Source organism: Talpa occidentalis, unplaced genomic scaffold (genome assembly GCF_014898055.3).
Source record: "Talpa occidentalis isolate TD23 unplaced genomic scaffold, MPIMG_talOcc4v2.1 talOcc4.7, whole genome shotgun sequence".
Classification (NCBI taxonomy): Eukaryota; Metazoa; Chordata; class Mammalia; order Eulipotyphla; family Talpidae; genus Talpa; species Talpa occidentalis.
Window position 1 is genome coordinate 121,025,249 of NW_023605083.1, and position 12,671 is coordinate 121,037,919.

A 12,671-nucleotide genomic window follows, 5' to 3' on the forward strand; every position below is an offset into this window, starting at 1 on the left:
AACCTGATGGCAATACCTAAGTTTGAATCCATACTCTGCTCTTCTTGGTAATTATCTTCTTCCAGGTCAGTTTCCCTTTCATCATCATCTGAAGCCAACGCCCTATCACTCAGAACTTCTTCATTTTCAGACTGATGCCTCGATTGTTTGGAGGGAGGATCAAACATTGAGAAAGGATCCAGAGAGCTTGTATTAGCATTCAAGTCTTCTAATACACTGCACTGTGAAGAAAATAAGCTACTGGAAAATTTTCCTTCTTCATTAAGGTGATGTTTCTGGGATGCCTTTGCCAATGTAACTTGGTTACTGCCATGAGTATTCTTCAATGACATTAGGCTCTCTTCTGTTTTTGTAGATAAACCCCCTGTGGCAGGATCTCTGGGAGACTGAGAAGGTATATTGGCTACATTACCAAATACTAAGTGTTGGAAGCAGGGAAGCTCTTCATCCTCACTAGACATATCCTCTTCTGGGGACTCCAATTTCCCTCTTCCATGGTCCTGAGCCAAACATGTATGGTCTAAAAGGCTAGGGCTTCTGAATTCTTTCTGGAAACTTTTGCTAAAAACAGCAGATCTTTCCTTAATGCCACTGTCAGCAAAGCTGTTATCATTTTCCTTTATTTTGTCATTTAACAGGTCCTCAGGCGTCTCAGAACAAACCTGAGAAGCATGACTATTTTCTATAGGTTGTTCTAGGTCATCTGAAATCAGACATGGAGAGAAATCTGTATTAACAACCTGAACTATGCCTTCATCTTCTCCTTGTCTTTCAGTTTCAGGATGTTTACAAGTACTTATAGGAAGACTTTGCTTATAGACTTCAGGTTGCATAAGACCTGATCTTAGCATGGCATTTAACTTAGGTCCTCTGCTTCTACCTAGTTCAGCTTGAATATTTTCACCACTGGAACCTACTTCATTAACACTAGAGCCAGCTTCATTAGTACTGGAACCTACTTCATTAATACTACTTGAGCTGACTTCTTTAAAAGTGTTTTCTCTATTGTTATTTTTGCTAACCATGCTCACTGTACTTTGAATGACGCTCCCATTTCCTGTTGCTCTTTCGGGTGACCATGAATGTTCCTCAAACTTTTCCTCTGTCAGGTTTTTCTTATATGTAGCTTTAACAGATGACCTAACGGGAGAAAGTGGTGGTATAAGATATGGGTTTTGTAAAATTAAATGTTTATTTGCAATAATGATTTCTGTTTCATTGCCTTTGAACTGAGATGACTGACAAAGCCTAGAGACTCCTTTTACGCTACATTTGGCAGAATCACATGGCTTATCTTTCTGATAAGCCAAAGTAAAGTCTGCAAATGTATGTACTGCCTGCACATGCTCGGTTTTAGACTCTTTCTTTCCCTGATTTTCTTCTTTCAGTTCACATTCCAGAGCGAATTTTGGATTTTGTCTCCTTAAGGGCCTGGAAGGGGTAGAGTCTGGGGGATATTTCTTTTCTGAATTCCCTGGATTTGAAGACAGAGCAAATGATTGACGCTTTGAAACTTTGAAGGTGGTCTGTAAATACTGCGTATCAAGTTCATTCTCTTCTATTTCTATGCTTGTCTCCTGAGTATGGCTAACTTCGTATCTCAGTGGATCCTTATAACCCTGTGCGTCATTTCTAGTATCTTTAGAACAACTATGAATAAATTCCTTGGCATTTTCAATTGTTGTACACAGACTTGAGCACTGATTTGGTGCTTTTTTTGCCTTCCCTAGGATATCAGTTTCCAGTAGTGAGATACTATCCTGACTGCCAAAATCAGTCTCAGGTACCAATGAAATATTGGTACTCTCTTCAGATCTTTCAGTTTGCAAACTTCTTTGTCCACTAAATAGCAGATCTTTGGTACTATCAGACACTTGATTTGTTCTGAGGTTCTCTTCTAGTTCTTCTCTTTGAAGGCTAGGAGTGGAAAACTCTTCAGGTTTATTAGAACTTGAACTATTGCTAAGAAAACCAGGTATGCTTGTTGAATTTAGTTCTGGCAAAGTGTCACTGGCAAATCTTTTAATTTGTTCTTTTGGCTTGTTACTCTTGGCTCCAGTTGCAGGGTCTTTCTCTTCCATAAGTTGAAGCCTTTTGATGTGTCTTACTGGCATTTGGCTGGAATTTTTTCCCTTCATCTCTTCACTGCTAGAACAGCTATCAATTTGTAGTTCTGTATGATTAGGAGGGCTTGGATTTCTTTTGACCACTAGTTCGAGTGCATGAATATGCTTTGTAGAGGATTTCCTTCTCAGCCGGTTCTTCTTAGGTGCTTTTGAAGTATGGCTATTTAATTCTAGTTCCATATTGCTTATACTGCTACTTATGGGTTCAGCTTTAATGCTGAAAGATTCTTTTTCTGGTGAGTTGGTCAGCTTAGCACTTTTCTCTTTTTGAGCATAATCACGTTTTGTTTCATTCCCATGAGCATTATAAGTAATACCCACCACTTGGCCATTCTGATCCATTTGGTCAGGTCTCTCACTTATCTTTTCAGGAGTGTTCTGAACAACTGCCAAATCTACTTTGTTGATAAAATCCTCAGGACAAAAGCCTGGTGTAGTTCTCCTTTTACGTTTTAATTTATTTGTGAAGGGACGCTCTTGAGCTATCTGAGGTTCTGTGGCAGACGTCGCTCTAATTAAACCTTCAGTCACATGGCTCAAATTGGGGAGGCTTGTTTTCCTCCGATAGGTTTTCCCAAATATCTTATCTTCAATATTACTTTCTACTGGTTTAGTGTATACTCTTTCACTTTTGCACATTAAAGCAGGAGGATCACTGGCCATTAAGTCTATTTTCTCTGAAGAACCAGAAAATCCATCCACTGCATTTGGAACTTCTACTGCACCAGTCATTTCAACATTGGATTCGGACCCCCCATCACATGAGTCATCAGAAGTTAACATTTCATCACCTCTGGAAAACCACTCATTAACTTTCTGAATGCTACTGTTCAGTGTTATCCAGGCAACACCTTGGGAATTTCTGGGGCTGTCAGAGCATGGAGGATTCTGCTTATTCGGTTCTTTTCTCCCACACGTGGGATCAGCAGTCAGGCCTACCCTTTTCTCTGTGCTGGGAGTCTGCCTATCATTACATGTTTCTTTACTTTCAGCCCATCTGTTCTGTTGGCTCCTTGCTAAGTCAGGCTGTTTGCTTTTATTACAGAATTCAGCCTTTTCTACATTCATTCTGTCTTCAGTGAGTAATAAACTGCTGTTCTCATGTTGTAATAAGCTGGCATGAGTATTTGTGCCACATGGTTTTGCATGCAAGTTTGAAACAGAAATACCCTGATACTTTTCTGGATGCTTCTCAGTTGCATGCCTCTCAGTGGTGGTGAAATCTTTATTACTGGATTGATGATGTTCGATATTGGTTAAATCCTTCTCAGAAAACTCACAAGCACCTGAAAGTAAACAAAAATAAGGTGTTTAAAAACTGAATTACCATGAAAAGATATGAATACAACTTGGGGGTGGAAATGAATCAACTTTTAGTGAAACTTTTAGTGAAACTAACCTCATAAAGTACAAATATACTAACAATGTAGCACATACTCTTTCACTTAATTACAATTTCTCTAGTCTATCTTCACAATGAAATCATAATTTTGGAATTCTCCCTTTTTATAAACCACACCTCCGATTTCCCTGGCCTCTAAACAGTGAATTAAAAGCAGATTGGGGGCCTCCCTGGTGGCACAAGGGGTTAAGCACCACACTATGAAGCAATCTGGAGCCTCTGCAGCACGAGTTAGATCCCTGGCCAGCCAGGGAGCAACCCACATGGCGCAGCAGACCTCTCCTGCCTCGCCCACTGCTCCCCTCAGCAGTGTATTTCAGTCAGTTTGCCTGTTCTGTTTCCCACTCTGTCTCTGGTGAATCCTCTCACCCTCCACATCTCTGGCTTGTACCCCAGTTCATGTATGCATAAATAAATAAATCTTTAAAAAAAAAAAAAAAAAACCAGATTGGGCATAAGATATACAGTGCTCTGTTCTATCTTCAGATTCATAGTCCCTATACTTACAAATCAGTATGCAAACACATTCACAACTAAAAGGCAACAACAAATTACATAGGAAACTATTATAATCACACCCATCTAGTATCATTTAAATATCAGATTGAACAATATGCTAATTCTGCCAAGAGACGTAAATTATAAATGTCCCAAATGGCCTTCACAATAAAGTGATTATAGTGCTGTATGTACCCATGCTCTCTTCAGTGTCCGTTAATTTGGGAAGACTTGCCATTACCCTTTTTTGCAGAATTCACACTGGCTTCCACCCTGGCTCCTTGAGGGGTGATTTGTGACAATTCGTGGTCTCCCATACTATAGGGAAAAGACAGAAGCCTTAGTGAGTCGCACCAATCATGCTTACAGAACTATCAAATGAGTAACATCAAGTATGTTAGTTCCTCTAGGTGGAGTTTCAGCAGGTTGACTCATCTGATTCACTTTTTGAAATCTGTTCTTTCTTTCACTAGTGTCTAGTCAAAATGGAATGATCAAAGACTGACGGTCATGGAAATTAGAGAAGTAGTGTAGAACATTGTCTCATGGCCATGCAAATGAGTCAATATTTAAATGACAGCCAAATATTAGTCAAAAGATAGTAAGAAATAAACAACAAAATTTAAAAGCATAGTTTAATGAGAAGGTAGGAGCAAAAGCTATCTAAACAAAGGGTATACTGGGATGGAGCAGACATTCCAATAGAAGGCAAAGAATATACCTAGAGGTCACACTGCCTTCTGTGATTCTTTTCAGGCTAATACCCATTTCCTCCCAAAAGAGAGTTTAGGGAAAAGTTGCTTGAAAACAAAATGTGATTGGGAATGACACCATCTTAGTTCAGACAAGTCATCAGAGATCTTTTCTAGGGTCAAGAAATAACTCCTGGGCCTCTCTGGTGGCACAAGAGGTTAAACACTGCACTATGAAGCAATCCGCAGCCTCTGCAGCAGGAGTTTGATCCCCCAGCCAGCCAGGGAGCAACCCACATGGCGCAGCAGACCTCTCCTGACTCGCCCGCTGTTCCCCTTAGCAGTGTACTTTGGTCAATCTGCCTGTTCTATTCCCTACTCTGTCTCTGGTGAATCCTCTCACCCCTGCATCTCTGGCCTGTACCCCAGCTATTATATGCATAAATAAATAAACCTTTAAAAAAATTAAAAAAATAACTCCTAATGGTTACTGTTTAATATACACAGGCAAAGTCTGAGGGCTATATGGAATTAAGGAACAAAGGAGAGTTGAACATGGAGTCCTCTGATATTTTCACCAATCATAATTTATCACTGTGTCAATACTACTGAACACGAGGAACTAAGCCAGAGAACCTACTGCAAGCAAGTCTGTGCAGAGTTGTTATATTAAACTTTCAGACAATACTAAGAAATCAAACAACCAAAAGGTTATTTTCTTCGCCATAAGTGAGGTTAAAGTAGATGATCTTCAAGGACAATTCCAATGGCATGACTCTAACCTAAAGCAATACCAATTCTTAATAATATCTAAACACAACAAGGCCAGCTTCATAGATAAAGTCTCTTTTTAACTCACCTGCAGTAACTTGCTTTATTAACTGTATCTTCAGAAGAATCAGATCCTAAAAAATTCCCCCAATAACAAATTAGTAAACAGGACTTTTATTGCAAGAGTTGTACTTGCTGCTAAACAGATATTCATTCAAGAAATATTTATTGAGTACCCATATATATAGCAGACATACTGACAAATATGAGCGCTACAGAGAAATGCAGGTTTCAGTACAGGCTCTGACACCAGACTTCTTAGGTTTAACTCATTGCTCTGAACTTACAAGCTTTACGACCTTGGCAAAATTTCTTAATTTCTCTATGCCTTAATTTCCTCATCTGTAAAAAGTATAATAATAGTAACAACCTCGGAAGTTTTTATGCATCTTAAATGAGTTATACCAATAAAACACAACAATGCCTGGAGAAAACAGTAAGTGCTTCAAAATATTAACTATTACAGTGTTTTGATTACTTTTATGACACAACATTGTCTAGAAACTTCTGATCTTAATTGAGGGAAAGAAACACAAGGAATTTCAAGAAAATCTGCTAAGTATGATGGTAAAATACATCATCATTAAGAGTCACTCTAACTATAAATATATTCTAAAAGGTAAGACAGTTAAATTGGAGACCTGTTTAACTGAGCTCAGCATTTCTTGGAAGTCTTTCTAGTCTCGTAGAGTTTACTTTAGATCCCTCTAAATGCTGTAAACAACCCATCATGTTTTTTCTTATTACAACTCTCCATTTTTCAAAGTATATTTACACATACTTAAAACCAAATAGCTTTGGGCCTCCCCGGTGGCGCAGCGGTTGAGCGCTGGGTTGCGAAGCTGCCCGCAGCCTCTGAGGCGCCGGTTCAATCCCCGGCTGCTCCCCGGCCACCAGAGGAGGGTCCCACATGGCGCGCAGACCTCTCCTGCCGCCCGCTGCTCCCCTCAGCAGTGTACTTCGGTCCTTCTGCCTGCTCTGCTCCCCGCTCTGGCTCTGGTGAATTCTCTCACCCTCCCGCGCTTCTGACTGTACCCAGCGCTTGTATAAATAAATAAATAAATCTTCAAAAAAAAAAAAAAAAAACCAAATAGCTTTTATTTTGCTCTTTAAAAAGCATGCTTCTTCAGGGTGAGAGCTACATCTATCACATTATTTACAACACCCCACAAGGCTAGTAAAATTATTTTGTTTTCACTTCCCAATATTCCCTACCTTATTTATAAATTATGACTGGTTTTGGATAAAACTGCAAGACAAAGAATTTGGCAGCTATTAATCTAAACTTAGAAAATCATACATCTTTTTTATTAGTTAATTTTTTTCTTACATCATTGTAGTTCCCCTATTTTTCCTGCCACTACATCATCTGAGAACAATCACTGTATTCCCTTGTGTTCATCTCTCTGTTTTCCTATCCCTACTACACCGTATTTTGCTGTATGCCTCAGTTCTATGGTCAGCTTGCCAATTTTGACTTTTTCTCAACTTTTTGTTTGGTTTCTCTATACCCCATATATAAGTGAGACCATCAGTATTTATCTTTTTCCTTCTGACTAATTTCAGCTAGCACAATCTCTTCCAGCTCCATCCATGTTGCCGCAAATGGCATGAATTTGTCTTTTTTGATCACTAATATTCCATTGTATAAATATACCACAACTTTTGGATCCATTCATCTATTTTGGGGATTTTGGGTTGTTTCCTTATCTTGGCTATTGTAAAGAAAAGTGGACACTCTTACCCAATTCAATGTAGACAGACTTTTTCTGAGGCTGTATCTGCTGCTTTGTCCTCAGAGATCTCACAATTCCAAGGTCAGAGAGTTGTACACTAAGACTGGATTCCTGCTAAGCAGTACAGTAAAGAATGATCAACTAATTGCTGACTAGTTCTGTGCTTTTTTTTTCCTTGAAGAGAAACTCAAGAACGAGGATAAAACAAACAGACCACAGTCAATTAGTTAAAACTTTCGACACCAGGAAAAGTGTCATCTATACATCAAAATGTATGAGTAATGTGTGGTTTGAATGTATGAGTTTGCGTGGTTTCCCTCTCTGGGTTTTAAATTTTTGTAGAATTCCTGTTTACAAAACTTTGTGTGCAATTTTTCTGAAAGTATTAAAAAAATCTATTTTGAAGATAACACATTATAGTATATAAAGGGAATGAGATTCAATTAGTGCACATTTCCAATCACATCTGATAAGGTTGGCAACTAAGATAAAATAAATTTTAAAAAAGGATAAATGAAAATAATAAAAACCCAGCATTCCCAAGAAATACAGTACAGAAAATATTTAAAAACCCAACATCACTCTGAGGAAGGCTTCCTTCATTTTGAGTACTTCAAAATCTCCTGAGAAATGAATACTGGTACCATATGAGTTATTATTTTTTAAGCTCTCCATTATTAATATACATAGAAGTAACAACAAAGCAAATCATTGCCTTTCTTCAGCTTTTAAGTTGAAGTGATTTTGAAATGTTAAAAACTGTTGTTTTTTTCCTCTGGCAACTTTTCAGAGGAAATAAAATAGAAGATACTTCCTTCTGCCTGGATAATTACCAATTATTTTAAAAATCAGCAAGTTTAAAACCACCAGTGACCTTGTGGCTATTTTACATAAGCAATGCATGGATATAGCACTAAAATGGCCAGGGAGGGAGAGGGCTGTGACTCACCCCTTGCCCACACTAGGACTGTCTCTCAATATCTCTAACTCTTAAGCATTATAACACTTGTCCCATCACTTAATTTACCATCTTAACTTGTTTAATGACTTTTAATCCATGAGCATCTAGCACATTCACTAATTCACAATGCTTAATAAAAAGGTATTAGTAGAATAAACAAAAATGGCTTTACCAAGGTAGAATTTTCAGGTTCATTCTGTCTAAGTCTTTTGGCACGATTTCGGTAGCCCAAACTTTGGATGATAGAAACTTCCTCCTTCAGATGTTCGGGAGAATTATTTTCTTTTTTTGAAAAGTTATAACTGTTTGCAACTGTGAATTATAAAAGAAAACTTTATCTTTGCAGTTAGGGAAAAAATGTATTAATCATAATCAAACAGCCAAGAGAAATCCCATGTGCGCTCTTTATTGTATTAAGAAAATGTATCAGGCCTCCCTGATGGCACAGCGGTTGAGCGCTGGGTTGCCAAGCTGCCCACAGCCTCTGCAGCACCCGGTCGATCCCCTGCTGCTCCTCGGCCACAGGAGGGTCCCACATGGCGCGCAGACCTCTCCTGCCACCGGCTGCTCCCCTCAACAGTGTACTTCGGTCCTTCTGCCTGCTCTGCTCCCCGCTCTGGCTCTGGTGAATTCTCTCACCCTCCTGCACTTCTGACTGTACCCAGTGCTTGTATAAATAAATAAATAAATAAATAAATAAATAAATCTTTGAAAAAAAGAAAATGTATTAAAGCTGCCTATAATTTTTAACAATCAACTTTGGAAATTCTATCCTAGAAAACAAATACACAGATCTTCAAATTTATTCTACTTTTTTTCTACCTCAATACTAACAAATGTGCCCATTAAAGCCATATTTCACCAAATCTAAGATACTAACAATGTAAGGTGCCTTATTACTTTCTGTACATCAGGAAAGAAAGCACACTAAATTAAGTTTTTTTTTTTTTTAAAGATTTATTATTTATTTATCTGTTTATTTATTTATACAAGCACTGGGGTACAGTCGGAAGCACGGGAGGGTGAGAGAATTCACCAGAGCCAGAGTGGGGAGCAGAATAGGCAGAGTGATGAAATACACTGCTGAGGGGAGCAGCGGGCGCGGCAGGAGAGGTCTGCGCACCATGTGGGACCCTCGCCGGCAGCCGGGGATCGAACTGGCGCTGCAGAGGCTGCAGGCAGCTTTGCAGCCCAGTGCTCAACCGCTGCGCCACCTGGGGAGGCCCAAGCACACTAAATTAAATGACAAAGTATCAACGGTAAATTGCTCCCAATTTTGGAGATGTTAAAATGTAGATAATGTGCATCTTAGGATGCACAGTGGGAGTGATTTTAAAAACAGAATACATGGGCCTTCCTTAAGGGGTTAAGACTCAGCCTGCGAAGCTGTCCACAGCCTCTGCAGCAAAAGTTCAATCCTACCCACATGGCACAGCAGACCTCTCCTGTCTTTCCCGCTGCTCCCCTCAGCAGTATATTTCAGTAGATCTGCCTGTTTTGTTTCTCACTCTGTCTCTGGTGAATCCTCTCACCCCAACACCTCTGGCCTGTACCCCAGTTCTTGTATGCATAAATAAATAAATCTTAAAAAAATATAAAGAAAAGAAAAACAGAATACAGACAAAAGAGCTAAAATTAACATAGACCAAAAGGTCTTATCATCTATTAATATAGGAAATAATCACGTAACCTTCCTGAGTTTTAATGGACAGCCACTTAGCATTGGTCTCTGGGGCTATGTAATACTTACACTGCAATCCTGTGTCAAGTTCAAAAGCATGAATGATTTTTAATAGCTCTTCAACAAGTTGACTAAATCTTGTACTTTCTTGTAGGCTTCTGAAATTAAATTGAGACAGACATAGCAAGTGATTATCAACTTTTTAAGGACACTAAATTAAAGACACATGTAAACAGATTAAAAATAAGATGTAGCAACAGTAGAAAAACTATATTCAAAGAACAAGGCTATGGAGAAATATTACACATATAATTAAAACATACTGACCCCAGAATAAACTATGTGGCAGTATTGATTGTTTTTACAATTTTTCTTTTTGCTATTCAGCCAACCAAAAGCCTACAACTCTCTAAAATATGAGTACTCTGAATCTATAATAGCTATAAATCCACTGCATAGAAAATTCACTATCTTGGGCCTCCCTGGTAGCACAAGGGGTTAAGATGTAACCTATACTAAAACCAAACTACTACCATCCATTTTATTCAAGTGATTTTTTGCAAAGAAACCACTATTATTTAATTGTATATCTTTGCAGAAATAATTGTTCTTAAGGAAAAAAAAAAAAAAAGATGCAACCTATGAAGCTATCTGCAGCCTCTGCAGCACGAGTACAATCCCTGGCCAAGGAGCTACCCACATGGCGCAGCAGTGCTCTCCTGACTAGCATGCTGCTCCCCTCAGCAGTGTACTTCGGTTGATCTGCCTGTTCTGTTCCCCACTCTGTCTCTGGTGAATCCTCTCACCCACACATTGCCACCTCTGGCCTGTACCCCAGCTCTTGTATGCATAAATAAATAAATCTTAAAAAAGAAAGAAAGAAAATTCATTATCTTTACTCTACAGGAGAGTATCATTCATTTATTCCTTTAAATACTTGAGGGTCTATTAAGTACCAAATATTGGAAAAATAGTGTCTGACACTAAGTCAGAACTTATATATACTGACAGGAGGGATGCACAATATGTAAGAGTGTGTAAGAGTGTGTGTGTGTATGTGTGTGTGTATAAATAATTTAGAAATAAATGCAGGCAAGAAATAAAAGCAAGGGGATTTCTCTGGTGGCGCAAGGGGTTAAGCAAAGCACTATGAAGCAATCCACAACCTCTGCAGCACAAGTTCAATTCCTGGCTGGCCAGGGAGCAATCCACTTTATGCAGCAGACCCCTCCTGACATGCCCATTGCTACCCTCAGCAGTGTACTTAGGTCAGTCTGCCTGTTCTGTTCCCCACTCTGTCTCTGGTGAATCTTCTCACACCCCGCATCTCTGGCCTGTACCCCAGCTCTTGTATGCGTAAATAAATAAATCTTTAAAAAAAAAAAAAAAGAAAGAAAATAAATAAAAGCAAGGCCAAGAGACCATGATAGTTGGGTGGTACAGGTCTACTTTAGATAATACTAAGTTCTTGCATCATTCAGAAGCATTACAGAAAGGCAATTAATTACAAATGCCTATATAAGGTAGACATACCATATAACTTTCAGGAAAATTACTTTAGAAATAATTTACTGTCAGTTAGTTTCTGCTGATGAATAGCTTGAAGAGGACACCAGCTATGTTGTTAAGTAATTTCTACTTTTTCCTGTTGTTGCTTCTACCCTCCCATCACTATCTAAATTATATACCTTTTGGTTATATCATTCTTACACAGGGGACACTGTGAAGGCCCTTTCTTCTGGTTGAGAAGTTTCAGCATACAAAATCTAAAATTATAAAGAATGAAAAGAAAATTTCAAAAAAAATTTTTTTAAGTGAGACTATTCAAAAGGCAAATAGGCATGAAATGATAATAACACAACTGCCCTTAGGAGCCATTTACGAGATGGCTCTTTAATCTAAATGCCATTTAAACCAACGACCCTCTTTAATTGTTTTTGGATGCTGCATAAGCAGAAATCCAAACTACATAAGCAATGAGCTACAAAAATGCGACCTACATACATATGGCTTACTGTTATGGTCAAATAAAACTTACTAAAAAGTTAATATCACATATTTAATGATAGATTTATAATTATTCCATGCTGCACAATCAGATAAAAATGTTAAGTAATTCAAGTAAAATGATTATAATTAGTTTAAAAACCATATTTTCACAACAAAGTTACAATAATCAGGACAATGTGGTACCACCATAAGGACAGACATATGCATTGATAAAACAGATTCAAGTGTACAGAAAATAAAACCATATAACATATATGATTGTTTTTCAACAATAGCACTAAGACAATCAAATGGAAAAAACAATAGTCCCATCAATAAATGGTCCTGGACAACTAGATATCTACATGCCAAAAAGTGAAGCTGACTCCTAATTCATACAACAGAGAAAAATTAACTTAAAATGGATCACTGAACTAAATATAAAAGCTAAAATGATAAATCTTTGTGACCTTGGGTTAAGCAGTGTTTTTTTTATATAAATACTAAAATTTTTACATAAGCAACCAAAGGAAAAATGTAGATACAATGGACTACAAAAACGTAAAAACTTTGTGCTACAGGGCCTCCCCGGTGGTGCAGTGGTTGAGCGCTGGTTTGCAAAGCTGCCTGCAGCCTCTGCAGTGCCAGTTCAATCCCTGGTCGCCAGGCGAGGGTCCCACATGGCGCGCAGACCTCTCTTGCAGCCTGCTGCTCCCCTCAGCAGTGTATTTCATCAATCTGCCTGTTCTGTTCCC

General features: G+C 38.5%; 1 protein-coding gene across 10 annotated transcripts in view; it reads right to left on the reverse strand.

The window, feature by feature from the left end:
• BRCA1 (BRCA1 DNA repair associated) overlaps window positions 1-12,671 on the reverse strand; it is a 63,536-nt gene that overhangs the window by 36,029 nt on the left and 14,836 nt on the right. For 4 of the 10 annotated variants that reach the window (XM_037491520.2, XM_037491521.2, XM_037491518.2 and 1 more), the window contains exons 4-10: window positions 11,616-11,693; window positions 9,997-10,085; window positions 8,419-8,558; window positions 7,294-7,399; window positions 5,578-5,623; window positions 4,268-4,344; window positions 17-3,412 (exon numbers count right to left, since the gene is read on the reverse strand). In XM_037491520.2, the coding sequence (XP_037347417.1) occupies window positions 17-3,412; window positions 4,268-4,344; window positions 5,578-5,623; window positions 7,294-7,399; window positions 8,419-8,558; window positions 9,997-10,085; window positions 11,616-11,693 (3,932 nt within the window). The remainder of the gene's footprint in view (window positions 1-16; window positions 3,413-4,267; window positions 4,345-5,577; window positions 5,624-7,293; window positions 7,400-8,418; window positions 8,559-9,996; window positions 10,086-11,615; window positions 11,694-12,671) is intronic. The other 6 variants (XM_054688761.1, XM_037491519.2, XM_037491525.2 and 3 more) reach the window with 3 other exon arrangements.